Source organism: Myodes glareolus, chromosome 26 (assembly GCF_982192425.1).
Source record: "Myodes glareolus chromosome 26, mMyoGla1.1, whole genome shotgun sequence".
Taxonomy (NCBI): Eukaryota; Metazoa; Chordata; class Mammalia; order Rodentia; family Cricetidae; genus Myodes; species Myodes glareolus.
Window position 1 is genome coordinate 31,274,881 of NC_142051.1, and position 25,378 is coordinate 31,300,258.

A 25,378-nucleotide genomic window follows, 5' to 3' on the forward strand; every position below is an offset into this window, starting at 1 on the left:
ACACGTTCCCAGGAAACCTGCTTTGTTCTGTAGCCTCCATCAAGACTCATGACTCAGAATGGCACCGGTCAGACATCAGGTAAGCTGGTTCAAACTTCCTCATTCTATCTGCCCCGTGCACCCATCTTATTTCATGAAGAAAGGCCGATTAGTGTATTTTAAAGAAAGCTCTCCCCCAGCTAAAATGCCCGAATATAAAGGACTTAAGAGAACTTGAAGATTCTCTGACAGTTACAGCTATCCTGAGTATTCTATTAGATAAGATTTAAGCCGCAAGTCAATGTACAGAACTCTGAATGGTTTTCCTATCAGCAAAGATTGACAATCGTCATTGACCTGGATGCCAGATAAGCCCGTGTAACTGCAAAACCCCAAACTGAATTTATCTTGACCTCTCAAGCTACTGCTTTGTTTTACTCTGTGACATGGAAATATCCTCTATCATCCATCACGTTAAGCAAGGTAGAGACTGGCTCCTCCTGCTTGGTAAGGCTTCTAATTGGCTCTCAGCCTTTACCAGTTTCTCCGATTAAAAATTTCACTGGGTGTTCTGCTTCTATTTGTCTCTTTCTAGTCTTAAAAATGGTATTTTAGCATACAAAGAATGGTAAATATTGGCATTGTAGAAAATCTGAGAGGCCTTACGGTCTAGTTAAGCTATGGATAATCTCATCTCCTGCTTCTTTACATTCATCAGCACACTGGCTTCCTTTCCATTTTCATACAGCTCAATACAATTTTCTTGCCTGCAGTCCCCGGCACCTTTTGCTGTCTGTCTGTGTAATGGCAGTTCTTGGCTGTCGACCTGACTACATCTGAATTAACTAAAGCCCAAGCAGCTGGGTCACAGTGAGGGCTACTTTCTTAACTGAATCATTCAAAGTGGGAAAACCTCTTTTCAGGTGAGAAATCTACATCTAATCGGCCACACCTTCTGCTGGCAGTCTACCTAAAGAACATGGAAGAAGGAAGCTTGTTCCCTTTGCCTGCTTGCTCTCCTCTCACCAGCAAGTCCATTCCTTCACTGGCACTAGAGCCTACTTCAGGATTTTGGTGTGTACTGACTCCTAGCCCCGTGAACTGAACAACTACTACTAAACTATTCTACTGGTAGACAGCCATTGTTGGACTAGCTGGACCACAGCCTGCATGTAAGCAGTCTAATAAATGTCCTTTCTATATACATATAGATTCATTCTGTAAGTTTTGTTCCCCTAGAGAATCCTGACTAACACAGCCTGGAATGTTCTTGTGGCTATTTATATGCCTGGCTCTTAGTGACCCACCATATTTCATTTCAGCTCAAATTCTTAATATAGTCTTCCTCAACTACCTTATTTTATTACCCTATGCAGATTCTTTACAACCCTGATGTTCTCACAAGAGGTCTATTTAATGTTAAATTTCCATTTTCATCCTCATAGCTGCCCTTTCCCCATGTAAAATATAAGGGTTATGAGAGCAGGGAGCATCAGTATTCTGCACAAAGCCATTCCTTTCCAGGCATCCATCCTGGTACTAATGGGTTTTTTTTTCCAGAATATACATTCTCTTATGATTTTGCTCACTGAAGTCAGTATTTCCTGTTCTCAGAAGGTTGTCCAGTATTAACGGTTGAATAAATGACTTGATAGTGTATTGAACAAAAGTATTTTTTGCTTTGTTCCTTCTTTGCTTAGATGTACTAACTATGTTCCCAAGGCTTCCTATTACCTTCTTTAGCTTTTATCCCCTGAGACTCAAGACAATTAATCAACCTTTAAGTCATATTTGAACCCTGCAGTGGGAAATACAGTTTAATGGTCTTTTAAACTTTTTAGAGTTAGAGCTGGGATTTGAATGTACGTCTATTGTTCATAGACCATATATCTCAATATTTTCCTCTGTCAAATCAGAGTAATTAATAATATAACCACCTGGTAGGCACTAAATGAAGTTATATGTGAACGTTGCAGAAAAAACAATAAAAAGGACGCTACTGCTTTAGATTAGGCCGATAATCCCTTGGTCTCCAATTATACAATATGCTCTGTATATAACTGGCAATGTACTAAAATCAAATATTATATTCACTATCACCCAAAATACTGACTTCTTTGAAGCCAGGGACTAGATTTCTAAACTCTTTCTGATTCTAGTATATAGAACAGTGTCTAGAATGCACTTCAAAACCAAAAGCCAGTGAGCAAACAAAAATTTCACTTCATTTAAATGGCAAAATCTAGTGTTCTCTGCTATCAGATGTGGCAGATGTTTAAATTTAAATAAAGTCAAAAATTCAGTTTCCAGTTGTACTTGTCACACCTCAAGAACACGGTAGATACACACAGCCAGTATCACAGGCATTTCTGCCTTCACTGAGAGCTCTACTGGATGGTCCCAGTCCGCAGAATAAAACCTAACTGTGCTAGGTTATGGTGCTATAACCACACAGGATAGCACGGCAGCTGTCTCACTGATAGCATCAGGGTACTGTTCGCCATTTTATTATTGCTACATTATGGTTCCACTCATCTTCGGTTCACCGAGTAAAGATCACGGAACATCAGGAGTGGCACTGGAAGACTGGTTATGGCTAATGCCTAGATCTACTATAGCACAGGATCCCACACACCTCAGGCCTCACGGGATCTTCAATCCCCACAACAGCAATGCAAGTAAGGCCAGTGACGACATCATTCTCGTTATCCCACTCTGGTTCTGGTTCTCCTGCTGGAAAATCTCTGAACGCAAGGCATATGGTCCTCAGGCCTTCTGATGCCATTGGCTCAATCACAGTTTTTACAATATCATCACGGTCCCTGGGTCGGAATACTTTTGCCTCACCATTAGCACTCAAGATTTTGAAACACCTAAGAGGGAACAATGAATGCAGACACCAATAATTAACAAAAGTAAGAGGTGACGTCATTTAAGAGAACTGCAAGGGCAAAGGAGCTCATGGGATGTGACATCAGGAAAAGAGGGAATCTTACACGGTGTGTTTTACAGACTCGTTTACTCTCCCGTTGACTAAACTAAATAGTTCTCACCTGTATGGCTCTTATTTATGGTTCTTAAACAGGTACCACGGACAGTTTCTAGATTTTCTTTTTGGGAAATGCCATTTTAAAAACATTTTCACAAAGATTCTTGAGTGGTTACACAAAATATTTTCTCCTTTTAAGTAAACAGGGTAAGTTCAAATTAACCCCTTACCTGTGAGGTTATTTCATCACCTACATTGTTTTAACCACAAAAGGAAAAAAAAAGAATCTTTTTGTTAAAATAGCAAAACAGGCATTCTGTGAGAGAAAGATTACATCAAACAGTTTAATTTTTAGTGAAACTAACTCCAAGACCCCCTAGTACGTAGTGAAGTCACATCTTCTGTATTTCTCTCTCTTGTGATGCCCTTCTGTATGCTTCCATGGAAGTGTCTTGGTTTTTTTTCTTTTTCTTTTTGGTTTTTTGAGATAGAATTTCTCTGTGTATCTACAGTTGTCCCCTGTAACTCGCTCTAGACCAGGTGATCCACCTGCCTCCCTCTGAGTGCTGGGATTAAAGGTGTGCGCCACCACCACCCAGCCATGGAAGTGTCTTTTAAATCTCCACCGTTCTGACTGTTTTCTAAGGCTTGCCGTCAGCGCTGAAGTGTTTTACCACATGTCTTAACCTTGGTGCACAAGACTGAACGCTGCCTGCTCACTGCCTGTGCAGATGGCATCAACATTACCCCAACTGTTTTAGGTAGCTCGAAAATTTCACCTGAACACTTGCTCCTTCATCTCCAAAGCATTATCACCTCCTAAGTGCCACGTTTCTTTTCTCTCAGTGGTACTGAGGAATGAGTGTTCATTCCTTTGTATCCACGTCCCTTCCTTCCCGTGGCTCTCATCTCCCAGCCTGAGCTCCTGTGTGATAACAGCCGTTTCATCCATCCGCGGCACCCGTCACTCCTTTCACCCTGACCTCGAATCAGTTCCTGATTCAGGAATGGCTTTCAGTCACAGCCTTCTTGTTTCTGTATTTTAAACGAGGCTTCATTATGTAGTCCATGACTTTCAAACACTAGGGGATACACATCTAGACGCACGCACCACCATGTCTAGCGTTCAGACACAATGCTTTGATGACAAAAACTCTAATGTAACCAGTATTACCTGGTTTCTCATTCTCACCTAATCATTCTAACACTCAAGTCTTTAAGCAGAGTATAAACACAACTGTGAGTTACTGTGCACTCACTACACAACAAGCTCTATAGGAGAAATTTACTGCTTGGCTTTGCTTAGCTGCTGGTTGCCAGCCCCTTTCCTAATGGAGAATGGAAAGAAAGGAGAAAAAATTCTGACTCAGATTTCAAAGCTAATTAGTTGCAAGGAAAGAGTCAATGTTTGATTGATTTTAATTAAAAAAAAATCACCTCTCCTTTGCCATTACCATGTCTATTACCAAGCAAACTAGGTCTACAACAGGTTCCTATCCTGTCACACTGAATGAAATCACATAACTAAGTGTGCTGGAGATAAGAGAAAGATGATTGTAACCTAGGTCTCACACCTTCTCACTTTCTGCTTAGCTAATACAAGATGTTTCCCAGCACACTGTATCCTGTCACCTGAAGGCCTCAATTCATATCCACACCCATTTTAAATACAATCTCTCCTCTAAACGCTCCAAGAAGCCTAGGTTAGATCCCCAGTACTGCATAACCAGGAATGGTGGCAAATGCCTATAGTCCCAGCACTTGGGAGATGGGGGAACAGGGGCATAGCCTGAGCTACATGAAATCCTTTATTCAAACAAAAACTAAAACAAAACAGTAAAATAACTTGTATCAACTTACCAAAAGCTGCTTTTAAAAATTTACTTAGCCCCTTAAGGCTATTAAAGACTATACTGTGTCAAGCGTACATTAAAATACATTAAATTATAAACCATATACAAGTAAATCAACAATAGAAACATTCAAAATGCTTTAATAGTAACTCCAATTTTCCAAAATTGCTTTTATGTTTTTGATGGTTCTCTATTAGAATAAAAAAAGTCAAAATAATTTTAATAGCTGTAATAACATAACTAATAGGAAATTATATGTTTCTATATGGAATGTTAACTTTGAAACTAGGGAACTATAAAAGGACAGTAAGAAACAATTATATATAAAATGTAAATTTCCCTTGGAAACAAATGGGGACTTTCTATTTGTATCAATAGAAAATTGGGCAGTAGTGGTACATGCCTTTAATCCTAGCACACAGGAGGCAGAGGCAGGAGGATCTCTGAGTTCAAGGCCAATCTAGTCTACAGAGCTAGTTTCAAGGCAGCCAGGACTACACAGAGAAACCCTGTGTCAAAAAACAAAAAAATCTCAAGCCAACCAAACAAAAAAACAAATTTTTTCAAGATTATATAAAATATTGGTATCAATATCTATAAAAAAAACCCAAAGCAATGAAGTTGACCTTATTTAAACTACCACACTAAATGTAATAGGCTTATTTTCCCTAGAACAAAATGCTAAGAAATTAGAAGCTACAGAGTTGAGAGGCAGAACACAGCAGGCAAATCTCTGGGCACCAGAAAGTATGCAGCAGTCGTGATGTTATTAAATGTACGATGCTCACAAAGGAAAGGAACAAAAGCACAGAGGGATTTCATGTCCAACAGTCAGACTGTTCATCTAAGCACTTCACACTTACTTTTTCAGCATTATCTCAGATGCACCCTTGCTGAAGATCCGGAAACTTCCATCTGAATTTTTCAGGACTGTACTCATGGACTTCCTAACAGAATTGAAGGTATAGACTTTGTACAGTGCTTCTTCTGGTATTTCATTTCTAACATCTTGATAATCCCGCTTTAAATCCAGGAGAAATCCCAACAAGGCACACTCTGTTTTATTACCCACATGACGAGGTAATCCACCCTCTTTCTCTGGTGGCTGTAAAAGAGTAAGAGTTAGAAGCTAGCATTACCTTGCTTCCCTATTATAAATTGAACTTAAAATGCAAAACAGAATATAGCTCCTGAAACAAAATGATATAGAAAATATCTTCTAATAATGAGAATTTCAATGAAGGACAGATGCAAGGTAGAAAGGAGTTTGGGGAAGGGTGACATAGATTCCATCTCAGTACAGCTAGCTGCTAGTCAAGTGAACTTCTGTCGCGCTTTCCAGCTACCATGGTTGTAGCTTCAGTAGCTATATAAACAGGAGACTTATGACTTATAATTAAATGACATAAGATGTATCTATCTTATAGTTAATTCTTCACACACAATAGGACTTAAAAGAGGATTTTAACTCCTTTTCTCTTTTTGTTTTCACTGAATATCTATATAAACCCTTGTTTATAATTATAGAAAGTAAAAACTCAGGCTTGTTGCTAGTGAATGGCAAGGTCAGGTCTAGAACCAGAATCTCCTAACCTTCTCATAGACCCACTGATGTTTTCATTAAGCAACCTGCAATGTAATTTCTGCCCAAAGATTTAAGAAATCACCACACAATAAAAAGTCAAACACACATGTTATACTTTCTGCTTAAATTTTGAAGCTTGCAAAGTTGAGAATAACTTAATAAAGTTCTCACAGAATCTATGATTACTTTGTGAGCCTTTAAAGACAACTCTATGGGTAGGAACTACTGAGAAACAAAACAGCAACAACAAGCACGTACGAAGGACGCTACGGACAGTAGGTTCAAGGATTTCTTTAAATTGTGAGAAAGGCAGACAGGTCTTTTACAAAACGAATGTAGTAACAGTAATTTAGTATTATGAATTATTATTATCATAATAATTTAGTATTATGAATTTAGTATTAGTGTGTGGGCTGGGAATAAAATGGGGACAGGACACTGACTTAACAGACATAAGGCTCTTTGTTCTATACCCGCCACTACAAATAACAATAAAAATGAGAATGTAGCCTGGCATTCCAACTGTAAGGCATCAAAGTTTCTGAATACCAGAAATTAAAGATAAAAACATGTACAAGTGTGGGCTAGCAGATGGCGAAGGGGTTATGAAACTTGTACATGCCCAGAAACATAAGTTTGATTTCTGGAACACAAGTAAACTTAGAAGGAGAGACCACTTCCACCTCTGACCTCCACAGGAGCCCACACAATACCATGCACACAGACACAGTAATAATAAAGAAGTAATAGATCAAATATTAATCATATCATAAATAGTAATCATCATGCACATAAATTAAAGAAATCTTACCAATATCTTTGATGTATAAGCACAATTCACAGAAATTCCTGTTACTAGATAGGACAAAATATTTGGTGGAATAGCTTCTGGCTCAGGAACCTTTTTATAATGCTTTTCATTTATATAAGCTTGGACGACTGTCATTCTGTTCATTGTCAATGTTCCCGTTTTATCTGAACAAATAGCTGTCGCGTTCCCCATGGTTTCACAAGCATCCAGGTGCCTCACTAGGTTATTATCCTTCATCATTTTCTACAGTGACACAAACCAAAACAAAACAAAACCAACAATCTAAAACAGTTATGATAAAATCAATTAATACAAACATAGCTTAAAAAATATCAGCTTAACACTGGAAAAATTTTAGAATATTTGACCTACCCAAATAAGCCAAAGAGAACATAACAGCATTTAATGGTTTCAACCATGGTACTGATGAATCAGATAATCCAACAGAGATCTCAGCATCTATATTTAGGTGCTACATGCTTGAGATACGCTAGTGAAATGTCTTACTTTTACAACTGTTACCTGTAGGTAACAGTAGTAGAAATTATAGTAATGCAAGACAAAGGGCTAAGTCTCTTTAAGTACAAAATAAAAAGACTCCTCAGCAATTTCCAACAGCAACATAGCTTTAGTCAGACAAAATGAAAAATTTGTGATGGTGGTTGCTTCCTCCCGCTTTACAGGCTGAGTTAACATTCAAAGACGTGACTGAGTCATTTGCATCCAATCCAAATGCTAGAAATTTTCATCCTTAGGATCAAAGTGCATGTCACTGCTTTCATTTGTAACCAAGGAGGATAGTTTCAAAGATGCCAAAACTTTTCACAATAGTTGAAAAAGATATTTAAAGTCATACACACACACACACACACACACACACACACAAATTATAAGAATTCATTCCCAATGTTTCTCCACTCATAACTAAAATCACAGGAGAATATAAAAAAAACCCAGTTTTTGAATAAGCATAGAAAAGAGAAATGTATACTTCCAAAGTTAGTTATGATCTGGCTACTAGAAACTGAAAGTACAAAATGTGCAGAAAAGGAAATTGGTTAAATTTTTGGAAACTGATGGGATGTAGAAAGACCACAGCACAGTGAAAAAACAGAAGGTGAACATTATTAGTTCCAAATAGACATTTAGTACAAGCTGAAAGAACTTTAGGCAAAATGGTCTCACTCTTCTATTCAAGGAACACACATCAACTTATCTGCACCTTTCTGATCAACTGAAAAATTAACATCATTAATGACTATACAAAATGAACTAATGGCAATACTGGTAAACTGGGTGGTTTGTCAAATCAGTATTTATTCTAATTATTTTAAGCACCAGAAAAGTATGGTTAAACTGTGTTCTGTAAATATCATATTATAATTTTTAAACTATATAAATCGTGTTAAATGCCTGAAAAGAAAATAAACAGTGGGGGCCCACAAGGTGGCTCACTGGGTGAAAGCTGCTTGCAGTCTGGCAGTGGTAGTATGCGTCTTTAATCCCAGCATTCGGAAAGCAGAGGTAGGCAGATCTCTGAGTTTGAGGCCAGCCTGCTCTATAAGGGCTAGTTCCAGGACAGGCTCAGAGCTACAGAGAAACTGTCTTGAAAAACAAACATCCAATCAAACAAAACAAAGCAGCTTGCTATGGAGCCTAGTGACCTAAGGTGGATCTCAGGGTCCCACACAGCAGGAAAGAATCCACTCCAGACAGCTGTACTCTGACTTTCACAGGTACACAAATGCACAGACACAATAAATTAAGAAAAAATTCAAATAGTAAGCAAGACACATTCTTATGATTGGACATTTGTAAAACATTTGGAATACTGATGGAAAAATGTAAGCACAGAAGCTGACTGGCTAGATTTTTCCCCTTCAAAAATGTTATTAACCAAATAACTTCATGAATTACAAGAGCAGCATTCTTGTGTTAAGTGTAACTTGCAAAACCGAAATGAAAGAAAAGAGGCAGAAGGAGTGCTCAGACACCAGCAGGGTAGGCTGGAGCAGAGCGAGCGTGAGGCGGGTGAGCGCTGACAGGCACAAGAGCGAGGGCCAGAATGAGGACTTTGCAGCTACAGGAAGGGAGACAGAGGGTTTACACATACATCTACATGAACTGTTCTTGGAAATAAAACCCTGCCCACAAGTGGGAAGACTACGCTGTAGGAAAAGAAAAGTAGAAACATGTGGCCTCAGGAACTGGTCTCAAGTAAAACATCCTCACTCTTGTGCAGTATTCTAACCTGCACATATCCTGGCCTTGATTTTATGGACGGGAATAGGGGGGAGGTGGGGTAAGACCTCACCAAGCTGCTGCTCTTCACGAAGTGAGCAGGTCGCTGTACACAGCAATAGTGAAATCACTGCCTGCACTTTTATGGAAACGGAAACCCTCCACTTCCCAGACCAGAAAGGATGCATCGGGTGTGCATTTTCTATACCAGCCAAGGTTTTAAACATCACGTCTACTGACTGTTCCCACGAACCTTGACTGAATAAGCCAGTGAGATTGTGACTGCCAGTGGAAGGCCTTCGGGCACAGCAACGACTAGAACGGTAACTCCAATAATGAAGAACTTCACAAAGTACTGTATGTAGATTGGTGTGCACTCAGCAAGCCACGGTCTCTTCTGGACCCAGAAGGTATCGATCACAAAATATAATACTAGGATGATAACTGTGATGGCAGACATCAGCAGACCTTTAAAGACAGAAAAACGGCAACTGTTTAAATAGTGCAGACACTACCCACTGCCAACTGTATTAGCACTGTATGGCTATTTTATAACTCGACAAGTTCTGTCTATTTTAATTTTTCTGGGAAACTGTTATCTCCAATTTGTACTTCATTTATCACATCTGACCCCTGTCAGATTTAAGTTTTGATTCTAGGTATAATCCTGACTCCAGAGACTGAGAGAGGAGCTTCTGTAGTTCCTTGACAACTGTGTCTTGTCTTCGGAGGCCCAGGTAAAGTAAGAGGCAAATACAAGCGAATACCAACAGGCCAGTGTAGGCGAGTGCTTGCAATGCTCAACATTCTGAAAGATACATGAAGGCCGGTCAACTTAAGAGTCTCAAAATTAATTAGCTACATGTTTAAAAGTATACTACCTGGATCATTTCTTAATTTACTTTTAATCTTTCTTCACTGATACATTAGCTCAGAAAGATAAATTTTAACTACATACTACAAAACACTTGCCCTTCTATGTTATTTAGTCTCTTAAAATTGAATATTAAAACAAAAAGCAAGTCTAAATATCTGGGTCCAATACCCTACCTAGTAGCTACTAAATGCTATTACCACCTCAAGTCTACACTTTCCAACAGTATGAGTCAACACCATGTTTTAGTGATTAATATGCATATGCATTTGCTATCAGAAATGAGCTTACTGAGTACAGAACACAGGCTGCTTCACCTACTGTCCTAACTGCCACCCAGTGCTGCTGTCTGCACGACTCTCAGAATGGATGCCGTTGACACAGTCATCTGTAAACGACGGTGATGCTGGGCGAGGGCTACCTTACCCACAGGCTTCCGTGGCCCCTGAAGGGCAGCACTCCTAGGTTTCACAGGCACTTTCTAGGGAAGGCAGCATTTCAGTATCTCAGCGTCACAATTACCCGGATAGCCAGTCAATAGAAGGCTGAGCACAATGTGTGCTAAGAAACTGTTAAAGTTTGATAATTTGTACAAAATCACTTCCCTGATAGTCCCTTTTCATTACTGACCCTAAAAGTTTAGAGACGATTACAAGGCCTTGTAAATTTAGCAAATTCAGGCACGAATTTTAACTGAATCACTGACTGACTAGCTCACTGACAGAACGGGTAATGGCCCATATGCCACAATCACATTATGAGTGTCTATGGTAATCAAAAGGCTCCATACAAAATAAAAAATATTCTAACTCCAACATTCTTTACACTTGCCAAGCAGCCATTTCCAGTCCTCGCTGTGTCAAGAGACACTCTCAAGTAAGAAAGCACAGACACACTTTAGAACCAACACCCCACTTCTTGGGTCATACCTGCTTTGCCAATCTGAACAGCCAGTTTCGTAAGTTTCCCTTGTAAAACGGACTTTTCTTTTTTTGGCAAATTTGCTTTCTTTTTGTCCTTCTCATCCCCATCTCCGCCCTCTTCACTCTTCAAAGGCTGCATTTCCATGGCTGCGCCATCCTGGGCTTTTGCTAGGTTCAGAGAAAAAAAACAATTATGTTGCATTTAAAGACAAGATTAACATTTTGAAACTTTTTTTTTTAAACTAAGTTTGTTACAGGAAAAAGGCTGTTCAGCGCTCTGTGTGTATGTGCAACGGGAGTACCTACACAGAGAGAATAAGACAACAGTGACATTAGCTTGTGGTACTGTTCCACATTTAAGAATGCCACATTCAGTGATAGGAATGAAGCATATGCAGTCCTTAAATAAAGAACTAAGAATACTAAATTTCTTTTAATGCAATGTTAGGGATTAGGCTATATTCAAAGACTACAGATCCCTCTCATGTAATTTATGATCAAATATAGAATATCAGATATGATTCCATATATAAAAATATGCATGTTTATAGACTTTTAAATATAATTTACACTGTACAGATTCTTAGGCATTTTTGCTACCAAGTATACAATCATTATTTTCTAGAACACCTGAAACCCTTATATGGAAAGCTACCTAAGCACAGTGGCACAAGTCATAATTAACACCCTCTTAAGACTGTAGAAACAGCAGGACTACGGCACTGGCAACAGAGGGCAACCCAAGCTAACACTGCTGATGTCCCCGGACACATGTATCCTAATTCTGGATAAATAATAGTACACTGCAGATCTGTTTTTGGAGATATTGAAAACAAGCTAACTGTACTTCTTCTTTTCCTCAATTTACCTTTGTTGCGATTCTCAATGGCTCCATCTTGTTTCTTATCTGTAGGAACAAAATGGGAATTAAAGCTTTCCAAAAGAAATGAATACGGCCATGCTGAATTATGCAGAGGTAGTTCACATTTCTATAAGGGAACTGTTACACAATGCTGTACAAGTATACAAAAAGAAAACACCAGCTTGTTGACCTGCGTCAATCACTTCCTACATCTTACCACGGGAGAATATTCCAAAATAATTTAGGGCATGCATACTGTATTTCTGCACAAGACTTTATTCTTTTGTAAGTTATAAGCCCGAATATGGTACAAGAGATTGACAAGCTAAATACAGACCTAACCCTGAGAAAGCAGAAAAGGAGAGGATAGAGAGGGAGGGAGGAAGGGAGGAATGCTATAAAAAGAAAACAGGCATACAGGGGAGCTATAGTGGGAATGAGAACGAGAAGATGTAAAAGACAGGGAGGCAAGTTAGTAAAGCAAATATTAATACACCAGGATGATTAGCAGTCAAAGAACCCCCCTAAATTAGCTTAGAATCACAGAATACAGAGAGGCCATGCGTCTGAGGCAATAATCAAGGAGGGGACGGGCAGATCTACTGTTTGGAACAAGCAAACCAGCCTGTTTCCTTCCAACTTCACTATCAAGAGCATCTTCAAGCTGAGAAACCTGGAACATACGTCAGGAAAGAACAGAAGCTTGGGATAGATGAAGCGATAGTAAGAGAATACCTAGCCACTGTCAGTGAGCTCAGTTTGGAGAGGAGAAAGCTACATTCTAGGCTGGCAATTAAATGGACAGGGCATAAAGAGAGATTAGCCTGGGCTGTGTCTGATCAGACGACTAAGTAGTCAAGAGAATAGGAAGAGAGTTGGAGGGAAGGAGAGAAGCGAAAAGTAAAAAAAGCTAAACAATGGTTTTGATGTTAATTCCTAGGGCTATTCCAGGCTGGACTAATAAAAGCAGTTGGAAAAGACACTGGGGGGCAGGGCTTATTCGAAACGTTTCTGTAGGTCAGAAAGATCAGTCTTTAGTACACTTCTTTTTTCAATGATTCAATGATGTTCAACTCATGTATATCAGGATAGAAAAAAGCAAAAGGAATTTGATCACACACTTGCTACCCGATCAAGTTACATAACTCTCCACGAGGTCACTTTCCTAGCAGTAAGAGTAAGAAAGATGGAGATGGAGTGTGCAAACAATTCAGTAACCACTGCTACCAGGTTTCAAGAAGCCTGTGGTGGCTCATCAAGGGCTGCCTGTAGTACTGAAGTGGAGAAATCTAGAACAAGGGCCCTCAACTTTAGGCACAATGTTTTACCTGTCCCCACCCCTGGTGTTGGGAAATGAACATGGAAACTGAGCATGCCATGACGTTCTCTAACACTGAGCTACACTCTCAACCTAAAGAAATTTTCTAATACATTTTACTTAAAATAAGAACTTCACAAGAAAATACAATGTAAGAGAACAAACAACCCATGAAACTATTAGAAGCTCTGAGGCAAGCCAGGTGCCATGGCTCATGACTGTAACACCAGTACTCTCAAGCGGGATGACTGCCTCAAGTTAAAAGTCAACCTGGGCTACCCACTGAATTCAAGACTAGCCCAAGGCAGAATATGAAACCCTGGCTTAAAAATAGTTCATGCAAACACACACCTCTACTGTGGGGTTGATTCTGGGTTCTAGGCTCAGCATGATAAACCACAGCAACAAACTCCCAAAAAAACAACAGATTAAAAACAATGATATAGTATGGTAAGCCAGGAATTTTTTTTTTTTTTTAGATCTTAAAAGACTCAAGTAAGAAACCAAAATACAGGTTTACATCCTAAAGAAAATTAAATAAATCCAAATGATTACAGGACAGTAACTGCTGTCAAAGCAAAGGAGAAGGAGTTCCTGAAAGGTCCCTGAGTGAGATGGACACTGCAGAGGACACCAGGAAATGGTTCAGGAGGGCATTCTAGAGAGGCATACCCTGAACTGACAGTACATTCTGAGATTGCTCTAAGAGCTCTGTGGATGAACTATGCTATTAAAGTCTGCTGACAGATCTCTTGGAGAGATAGCAGAAACAGTCAAATGAAAGATCTTGACATTGAATGATGGGTCAGTATGTCAAGACAAGCAGAATGTGTCAAAGTGCAGCCCTAGTCAGCGTGCAAACATTCACCATGTATGTATAGAACGGAACACAAGAAAGGCGAAAATCTGAAGATTAAAAACCAGGCGAGAGCAGGAAGGGAGAGTTGAATTCATAGTGATGACCAAATGAGCAGAGAAGAAACAGGATGAAGCCCAAACCGAAGTACTACTAAGTGTGTAGTAGACCACACTTCTCACGTGGTAGAGGGGTCTGGTGCACTAATGCAAACCCTTAAAGGACCATTTTTGCTACTTGAGAGTGCATCAGGTAATTAACATTTTACATACATTTTCATATCACAGTCTCATGAAAGAACTCTATTTCAGGACCAGTTTTGAAGATTCCCAGTCACTGTTATTTCCAAATACCAATTCTTACAGCCAACTACTAGACCTACTCTTTTTTTCTTTTTTCTTCTCATCTTTCTTTTCTTCTTCTTCACCGCCAGCTCCAAGTAAGGTAAAGATTATTCCAGTTTGAGAATTCACACCTACAGCTGTAACCACCATTCTTCCAGAGCCTTCCATTACATGAGTACCTATAATAACAGAGAAAACTTGTAAAAAATTGTAATAGCTTTCCCTCCAACAATTTCAAATTTCAGTCATACTGTTTTTAATAAACTCAAGATTTAATAAAGCACACTAACATATTGAAAAGAACACTAACATATTGAATCTTAAACTCTGTGCTTAAAAGCAATCTGCAATCAGTCATATGAGGTTAAACTTTTATTTACCAAGTGACAAAAGGAAAATGATAAGGCATCAAATCCTTGTGTAAAATACCAGATTATAGTACCCATATTTCATAAGATGTAACACAACTTATATTTCTCAAAAAAGCCTATAAGGGAAAAGTTAGTACACTGCTTGGAATGTGTGAGTATTCAATGTAGTCAGTATTAGCTACAACATAAGGATGTAAGGGCGGGGGGGGGTTTTAGCAACTAAAAAATATATCGTTCAAACAGAAATATGCTTATGCCCAGAATTCCACAGCACAAACATGTTCCCATACTCAAGCCTAAACACAGGCTTTCAACTTAGCTCCCTAACTTGTTTTTCTGCCTCCCTAGTTTATCCCCGTGTTTTAGTATTTCTACAGCATAACATCCTTCTTAGGGTTCAGTAATTTCTGACTTTAAACACTGCCTACTCGATCAAGCCCTGTATCTTCATTTGAGACCAACCAAACTTCTCAATTTTCTTGACTACAACTCTAACATGAAATTCCAATCCAGACAGGATCATAGAAAGGAACAATGATTTCAGACCATGTCCTTCACAATAATCTTTCAAGTTGACAAACATTATTATAATTTTCTAGCAATTTGCCTAAAGTTATACAATTATCACGAACAAGGTAAATATTCAATTTAGTTCTGTCAGAAGATACTAGATACTTATGGCCACCACTTTCCTTAATACTCTCCAGTTTCCCCCACCATTTTACACACCAAGTCGGTGTGGGTTATCTGTTAAATAAGACTGTAAAGTTCATGTATGCACTCCAGTCACTAAGATTCACATTTGGCTACAAATTATTGGGTAAATTATCCAAAGTGAACTTTCGAGGCCTTTGGTTTGTTATTGCTAAGAAAACAAACAAGAAAACACATCCCACATTCTTAAGTGTTTTACTAATTACTGCATTTGTTTTCAGTGAAAATAAAAGGTAAGCACAGGAAATTCAGCAGGATAATATTTTAAGTATGTATAAAAGACAATTTCTTTGAACAATTCTGGGTTTCTTCAGATTTGTTCTTGTGCTCTGTTTTTCTTTAGTCCAAATGTGCTCAAATGTTAGCACTGACCATGCTCAAGGAAAGTAAACAGTTTATCTTCAGGTCCCATCCCACCACCAACCGAACACTGCTTTTAAAAATCTAAATTTAAGAATCCAAGAACAGCACTGAGAGATGGCATCATGAGAGTAAATTTAAAAATAAATGCATGTCATGGTTTTAGTACATTTTTGGAACAGGGAAATAAATGCAGAGAAACTTTCCCACCCGTACTGTGATAAGGGACTGTACAAAGTTATTTCAGTCTTTCCTTGAACATGGAAATTTATAGAGTTCTCTTGGTATCCTGGCATGTTAGGAAAGCGAGTGTATGTAAAGTTTACCAGTCATCTTTCTCAGAGGACCGAAGCTCAGTTAAGGGGACCAGGTTGAAAGAGCTAAGCACTAGATAAATGAACTACACATACATAGCAGTCCATGCAGCATGTATATCAAAAAGAAACAGAAGGCTATCTCTGTTGGCCCACGATAACAGCCAACGAGCCTTCGGTGTAAGACTGGGACTATCTCCTGTCCCCTTTGGGTCTTACCTTGTTAACACTGATTTTAGCTTCTTAGAAACATGGCAGACTAGTAGTAAAATGAGTACACGTTACTTACAGATATTATTCTTATACAAGTGATGATATGCATCCTCGGTATGAATTGTAAGGACATCAAAACAAACACTCAAATAGGATTAACACTCTAAGTGGCTAGGATACTGACAAACAGCATACAAACCTTGAGGGTTTTTTGTTTGTTTTTCCTGAGACAGCTTTGAAGTCTGTCTTGGAACTAGCTCTTGTAGACAAGGCTGGCCTCAAACTCACAGAAATCCACCTGCCTCGGCCTCCCAAGTGCTGGGATTAAAGGTGTGTGCCATCATTTTCTGGCCCCAATCTTGATTTTATTTTTTGATAAGACATTCCAATGTTATAACTGACACCTATTCTTTTCATAAATGAATGCATAGTTACTCTTGTTTACTATTTAATATTTTGTAGCAAGCTTTTTCATCATAATTACAAATTTTAAAAAGATAATGGTTAATTTTAGGTTCTGCTCTGAAGTTGTGATTACAACTTAACTTCCGAAGGTATTATATATATGTTTGACTTTGGTTAAATAAAGTCATGTTCAATCTATTAAAATATAAAGCTAATAAAGGCCTGAAAAAAAATACAAATACAGCTGCTAAGCTATTAAAGTCATTAACTATCAAATCAGCAGGAATCTTCAATTTACAGACATTAGCATTCTATGAACATTTGATAATAGAAGACAAATAGACTAACATTTGGCCCAAGTCCAATATTAGAAGTTAATCTAACACTGTAGCTCTGACAATTTCATAAATGTTTTAAAGATATTGTAAGATTAAAAGTAGGGAACCTCAGACATTTAAGTTAAAAAAACTGAGCATTCTTTTAGAGACAATGTGAGGCATTCTGGTTTCTTTTCATTTAGTGTTTTAGTAGCAGCTTCCCCAAATAACCTTAGTTTATGTTATTACTCTTACGTATGACAACAAGTGTCCTGAGTAGCCATGCACACCTTCCTTTCCAACAGTACCCACACCTATGCTGACCCTTCTTCTCCGTTCCTATAACGTGTAAATTCAAACTTATTTCTGACTGTCACTCCAGTATTCCTACTGTCAATTACTTATATAACCTGACATAAACAGTTTACATTTCAGACAAATTATCTAACAGTTCAGCGAGGTAGTTAATTGCATAAACTTCAGACATTTTTTTATTTTGTTTTGTTTCATTTTCCAAGACAGGGTTTCTCTGTGTAGCTTTGGAGCCTTGTCCTGGAATTCATCCTGTAGACCAGGCTAGCCTTGAACTCATAGAGATCTGTCTGTCTCAGTCTGTGATTAAAGGTATATGCCAGCACTTCCAGGTCATAAACTTTAGGTTTTATTTTAAACAAAACTAACTAGTATTTCTTTTTTTTTTTTTTGCAAATCACCAGAATGCATTTTTGTCTTAAACCTATAGTCATTCTTTAATATTTGACTTTAATAGTAGACAAGAATAAATGTGATATAGAAAAAGTTTAATAGAGATCATTAGACTTATATTGGAGTTTTATCATTAACACCATCTTTCAAATTTCTTCACCTTTTGGATTCTATTCCCATTTATGAAATACACTGTATTCCAAGATGTAGTCCATTTATGAAATATACTCTGTATTCCAAGATCTGCAATATACCTGTCATTGCTTAAAAATCTTCATAGATTCTAAAGTTAATTTTTTTTGACTTTTAGTAAAACACTCAAGTTTATAAATTCATACCTGATAGAAGTAAGGGATCCTTGTCTAGAGACTTCTTAACATGATCAGATTCACCAGTCAATGAACTCTCATCGATTTTCAGGTCATTGCCTTGAATCAGTATGCCGTCAGCCGGAAGAAGATCACCTGAAATAGAAAGCAGTGATATGCTGAGCCGTCCACAAATTCAGCACAGCTTTGCAGGTGGATGCGGTGCCCTGCACGGCTTACCATACTTCACTTGGGCAATGTCTCCGACAGTAATGTCAGCTACCGGTATCTGGATGACTTGACTGCCCCGGATGACGGTGAACTTTTGTTCCTGCTCGATTCGACTTTGCAAACCTCGGAACTGTTTCTCCTTACTCCAGTCATTGAAAGCTGTCACTAACACCACACACACCACCGACAGGAGGATCGCAGCTCCTTCAATCCACCCGGTTTCACCTTCACCTTCTTCTTCCCCGACAGAGACTTCTCCACAAACTATTTGCAAAGAAACAAAATGGCAATTTCAAAAACCCAGTGACTACTTTCAGGTTTTTTACTTCATCAATTTTACTCAGACCTTTGAGGACCACTGAACTCAACCCCTCTACAAAGGCTCCTAAAGAACCTTTAGGAGGGTGCCAGGAAGGAGGAAGCATGCGGAGAAGACCAAACTCCAGCCTGCAGGAAGTTCCAGGCATGCTTCTGTGATACATACGGCTTCATTCCAGGTAGACCCAATGAAGTCAACATTTCAACTTCCACAACTTTAGCTTTCTGTTGCCTGTCAGCCATGTTCACACTAAAGTCTATGGACTGTGCAGCTGCGTGAAGTCTAAAGTGTGCACACCGTAATTATACAGAGCTTTGTGGCTGAGACTGCCAAGGATCATCCAAGTCTTCAGCAACGCCTAAGGCTGTGGTGCTGTGAGGGCTGATGTGACGATGATGCTGGCTGCTAGACTCATCAGGGTAGTGATGGCTGAAGAAAGACAGGATGACCAATACCTTTTATTTGACGTTAAAAGGCAGGGTCTCTGTGTGTAGCTCTGGCTGACCTAGAACTGACTACGCAGACCAGGCGAAGGCAAACTCTCAGAGTTCTGGCCTTCACGTCTGCTTTTCCGGTGTTGGTATTAAAGGTTGTATTTAGGAATATATGTATATGCATATATGCATGTGACAATTAATGAAAAAAAAAGCCTTGAGTTTAAAAGAGGACAAGGAGGGGTATACGAAAGGGCCTAGAGGGAGGAAAAGAAAAGGGGGAAAGGACGTTAAATAGTTATAATCTTCCAGAATAAAATAAATAATAAAAAATGGTAAGTTAAAAAGAAAAAAAAAAACAAACCAAGGATGAGGTTTGCCATTTTTCACACGTTTCCTGGAGTGCTTAAGGCTGTCTGGTACCATTTTATCAGCAGTAGAAAAGTCATTTTCAAAGCTGAAATCAATCCTCTCATACTTGATCACTAGACAGACACAATATTCTAAATCCACAAGCCAATTCCACCTCAAGATGCCATTTTCTTTGCTCATCTGTAAACAGCAACCGAGTCACATCTTCAGGGCTGGTAGTCCAAACTTAGTGCAGTCTACCCTGTGTGTTACTTGCTCTCCCGTGGTCAAGGACCCCTTGGAGTTATCCATGACACTAGAATCAACGTCTTCCAAGTCTCTGCTACTGCTGACGCTTTCCTCCATGAACCATGATGTTCTTTACAGCATCCCGGCTGAATTCTTTCCTTAGATTTTCAGTTTACTTTTCTTTTGTCAAATTACCTAGGAAACGCTTTTCTTAAATAGTGATATCCTAAAGAAAATTACTTCCTGAGTCCATAGGCTGGAGAACAGATGAGGAGCAAGCAGAGCAGATGTACAAACATTCATTTTACCATACACCTTCACTGGAGCTCTTGAGTGAACAGGTGCATTGCTACTGAGCAATAGAATATATATGACACAATACATTAATATATAATTATGTATAATTTAAGTATATATAATCCAAAAATGTATCTAGCCTGTTTATAAATAACTTTATTGCTACAAACTGTCAATGATCATCCGAGTTCAGTATCTCCTTTAATTGTGGTGGTGGCATGTTGCTGAGATGTGGAAAGCTGACTTCTGTGCATATATAAATCAGTAAGGGCAGCGAACCTCAACAGTGGGCTTGTTGGAATAGATGCACCATGAGCCAGGCTTTGCTATCCTGTTTACAGAGCACAGGCAGAGAAGGCAAAATGAGCACTGGCCTTAACCGTTAGCAGGAACGAGCCTGCCCTTGGAAGTCGGGCACTGAATTTTTCTCTAGCTGTCAAACCTCTGGTATTTTCTTCCCAGACAAGGCTGTTCCATTCACACAGGGACAGTCTTGTGAAGCCACTCTCCTCAGTGCCACCAGCTCTATCTTCTGACAACAAGCTTCAGCGTCTGCATCGGCACTTGACCCTCAGGCTGGGATTAACTGAGAAGGGCCCTTTATTTAAGCCTCATGAACCAACCTCAGCGAGCTTCCAAGGTTTCTTCTGCAGCTTCCTTTCTTTTCTTAGTCCTCAAAGAATTAAGAATCAGGGCCTTGCTCTGCATTACATGTCGGCTGACAGGAATGCTGTGGTTGGCTTTATCTTCTGCCCAGATCATTAAACTTTCTCTATCAGCACTAAAGCTGTTTTCCTTGGTTACCATTTGTGTCCACTAGAGTAACACTATGCAATTTCCCATAAGAAATTTCCCTTTGCACTTAAAATGTGGCTGTTTAGCATGAGAGGCTACCGGCTTTTATTAAAGAGGGCAGACAAGATATAAGTAAAAAGCTAAAGATGATGTGCACCCGGCAAATCATTCTCAGTTTTACTACAGTTGTGGTCACAGCTTGGCTTCTGTAGCATGCAGTTAAGCTGACTGGTACTTGTCTTTTCCACCACATGAAACTACTGTGGCAGACACTATTTTAGGAAACCAAGGTAGTTAGGGAGGGATGAAATACAGAGTTTCAGGTAAGACGTCAATAATTAAGCATTCATAAGTTCATGGCAAAAACAAAACATGGTTGTATATTACAAAATAAAGTGAGGTCCAATGAGCAGAGAAAGTTGGTCTAAGATGCCCACAACATGTCAAATGGTCATCAGGGACCACCAGCATATAGAGGGAAGGAAAGAGAATTCCAGGGGGACTTAAGTCAGTAGAAATTGTTAAAAAGCAGAAAAGCAGAAAGGTAAAGGACCTGCCCTTGTTCGTTGGGGCTGTAATCTACTCCAGTCTAAGACTGACTCAGTGGTCCATGGCGATCCTCTGAAAAACGAAGAGGAGATACACATGCAGGGCGTCTTGTTTGCATCTCTGTGTTTCAGCTCCACAGCCCATGCAGGCTTCAATTCTCCATCTTCCGGCTCAGTCTCCCACGCACTGGGCTACAGGTGTGTGCTACCATGCTGCCACTGACAACACCCTTTCCCGAAACTCAGCTTTGGGCACTTACAAATGCACCAGAAGGGATCTATTCTTTGGAATACTACATAAGATTATGCTCTCTGAGCTGAACTGAAACATCTGAAGCTGCTGGTTGGGCAAGCTGAGAAGAAAACACTGAAATTAAAAATGAGAAAATGAGCAACTATAGAAATGATTAAGCGTATTCCAGAAGTGTGCTGAGGCCGAAGAAAGAACCTGGCATGTGCAGCTACTGGGCAATTATCAGTCGTGGAGAGGAACATGTGAAGGGCTTGAGGGAGAAGGATAAGCGGAAGATCCACTTGGGATGAAGTTAAAAAATCACAAAAAAATATTGTGGAAGCTATCAGAACTCAGCTTTCAGTGGGCACAAAGCATTTGAAAGATGAGTGCTGTGTTGCCCCTACCCCCATTCAGTTATCGGGATTTCTATTTTAATTATTTTCAGGCTGAAGAAATGACCACGCCATTTGACTGGTACAATAACCAATTAAGGATTTACATATGTAAAGAGACCTCAGACACATTAGAGACTCTGAATTAGATCACGTCTGGATTCAAGAACACATAAAAGTTGTGATGAGGTCTCATAAATGCCCAAGCCAAATCCAGTGTCTCAGTTCATTTCTTGCTGCCTTTGGACCAAGATGTAGAACTCTTAGCTCCTTTTCCAGCACCATGTCTGTCTGCATACCATCATGTCTCATTATGATGATAATGGACTGAACCTATGAACTGCAAGTCACCCCAATTAAATGTTTGCTTTTATCAGAGTTGCTGTGGTCATGGTGTCTCTTCACGGCAATAGAAACCCTGAGACAAAGGTCGAAATACCATGTTGACCTGGAAATAAGCTAAACTATTATCCAAATGAAGCACCTGCATAAATTTCCATTTCATTTATTAAAAGTATATTACCATTTCAACAAAGCTTCTTTGTAACCGTCAGAAAAGACCAAGAACCAATGAAGACTTGGTAAGCATGGTTTTTCACTATAACCTCTTCCCAGTAAAATCATGAAAATAAATAAAGGTTAAAATTAAGTTCAGGAATTCTTACAGTTATTACCATAGAAGAAAAATAATAATTTAATCTTTATCCCTTTATTTTTTTCAATTTCTACTTTTGAAATTATAGATTTTAAAAATACACTTGCAAATATACATAATTAAATTCACCACTCAGAGGTATGGGTTGAAATTTTTCCTAAAAGAGTAACTATAAAAGATTAAAGATAATACAAAAGAGGTTAAGAGGAAGGAATTGTGAAACAATTATGTAATTATCAGTTTTAAATGAAACACATATTTATCACTGAACTATTGAGTGTTTCAAAGAAAACATGAAACAACAACATATTTCATTTCATATATGGCTCCACTCCACAATACCCAAGATCACATGATCTTCGAACAGAGAGTAGTACAGTATTCCTCAAAACTAAGACTTCTTCTGGCTGGTGACCACTGCAAACCTTTTAGAAGCAATAGAAGCAAAGAAAGTACATCCAAGATCAAAGGTGTAAAAAGTTTAATGCTTTCAGTCCTACTGCAAATACATTTTAGTAAAAGTGCTAACCTGGAAATATATTCAAGTGAAAGATACGAAGTCTACATTCCACCTACATCTACTTCAAGGCAGTCATTTCATTTAAAAATTCCTTATTTAATAACCTTTGAAAAAATATTTCATCAAGGATCAATCACATTACATGGGACGTGACCCACTGAATACAGACACACACGAGATCTCAGCTCTCGTTCAGTCAGTTAATAAGAGACATACTAAAATGAGAAATGCCAAGTGAGTGTGGCTGCATGTGTCTGCAATCCCCAGCATTGGGAGGTTAGATGGGGAAGAAGGCAAGCCTGACGCCAGTCTGAGCTACCTGGCAAGACCGTGTTTAAAAACAGAGAGTTTCACTTCGTTATTTCATTCAAAATTATTTATGTAGAGACGGGGGATGTTAATGTCTTTCCATAAAAAAAGCTACCTATACCAATTTGCAATAGTCTCATATTCTAAATGTCATTAACAAAGTATTTAGCTTGACGAGGATAGTAAAAACATGGTTATATTTAAGTCAATGGAATATTTTTATATGGGTATGCACGCATGCTTGTGTGCATGTTGTGTTCGCCTCCATCATCACGACCTTACTTTCTAGACAGTGTCTTTCACTGTGCTTGGACCTCACTATTCTGCTATGCTGGCTGACCCTCGAGCTCCAGGAACCATCCTGTCTTGTCCTTTAACAGTGTGCGCCTGATTTTTATATGTACTTTCCCAACTGAGCCATCTCCTTTGCCCTAATGTAACAATTTGACTCATATATACCCTGAAAAATAATTACCACAATCAAATTAATTAATACTTTTAAACATTTCCACTTTAATTTAGCACATAGGGAATATCTATACCCTAACTCACATAACCAAAAGTTCTTTGGAGTCAGTCCCCAAGAGCAAGACTAAAGGGTCTGCTAGAGACCAAAAAGTTTGAGAATCACTGACATCAGATACTAGTGACTCAAGAATTTATATATACATACACATATATGTATATATACATATATATGTATACACACACACACACACACACATATGGCACAGACTATATTTCATTGCCAAACAGTATTAGATAGAAATGCTGTTAATGTAGATTTCTTTGAAATCACTATGTTTCGACATGATAAAGTATCAGGATGACAACATACAGGTAGTACATATACAACTCTTAAAAATAAAACAAGTTGCAACTACCAAATAACTTTCTATCATGAGACAAAAACCTAGGTTTCATTGACTAGTTCTAGTGGATTCTTAAAAGGCTTTAGGATAACTAGATTGTCATCTCAGATTTATTAAGCAGAACTTCTAAGACATCTGAGGAGATTTCTAGTCACTCCATGGATGCTGGGAACACTTGACCTAGACTTTGCACATACTCAAACAGATGACTACACACAGGCAAATATGGACATTTTAGAATCTGGAAGGATTCTGAGGTATTTTAAAGTAAATTATGATTTCCTTCTGATAACCTTGTCTTCAACTTTTTTTTCCACAAACAAAACAAAACAAACCACACACTAATTGTTTAAATAAAATTTTATTTGGTTTTTGCCTAAATACTGACAAATATATTATCAAAATATCTTCTTACCTGCACTAGTGATTCTGATGCAGGGACAATTTTATGTTCCTATGAGACAGATTAAAAACCTGGATATATTTTTGGTGCCTTAACTGGAAGAATGGTCCAGAACAGTAAGAACTGTTTTTGATTAAATTTTAATATTACCGTTGCTCAGAATTTCTGCCCTGCATTGTTTAAGATATATGGGCATATTCTGTGACCGACTTCCTTAAAAATCAGTAAGACAGATGTGTTCACACAAGTCCTAAGCACACCTTTGTGAAATTTCTTTTGTATTTTACCTAGCCAACTTCTAGAGTTAGCAATTTTTTAAAATTAAACTGATCATAGTACAGAAAGTGCAAGAAAGAAGCTTTCACAAACAAAACATTCTGAAATTAGTCCTCTGATGTCAAACACTGTGGGATGACTTGAATATAG

General features: G+C 38.6%; 1 protein-coding gene across 3 annotated transcripts in view; it reads right to left on the reverse strand.

Moving 5' to 3' along the window:
* Atp2b1 (ATPase plasma membrane Ca2+ transporting 1) overlaps positions 1 to 25,378 on the reverse strand; it is a 105,603-nt gene that overhangs the window by 17,982 nt on the left and 62,243 nt on the right. For all 3 annotated transcript variants that reach the window (XM_087902002.1, XM_087902001.1, XM_087902003.1), the window contains exons 4-12: positions 18,583 to 18,837; positions 18,373 to 18,498; positions 14,674 to 14,814; positions 12,124 to 12,162; positions 11,262 to 11,423; positions 9,712 to 9,926; positions 7,218 to 7,460; positions 5,685 to 5,926; positions 2,615 to 2,852 (exon numbers count right to left, since the gene is read on the reverse strand). In XM_087902002.1, coding sequence (XP_087758128.1) covers positions 2,615 to 2,852; positions 5,685 to 5,926; positions 7,218 to 7,460; positions 9,712 to 9,926; positions 11,262 to 11,423; positions 12,124 to 12,162; positions 14,674 to 14,814; positions 18,373 to 18,498; positions 18,583 to 18,837 — 1,661 coding nt within the window. The remainder of the gene's footprint in view (positions 1 to 2,614; positions 2,853 to 5,684; positions 5,927 to 7,217; positions 7,461 to 9,711; positions 9,927 to 11,261; positions 11,424 to 12,123; positions 12,163 to 14,673; positions 14,815 to 18,372; positions 18,499 to 18,582; positions 18,838 to 25,378) is intronic.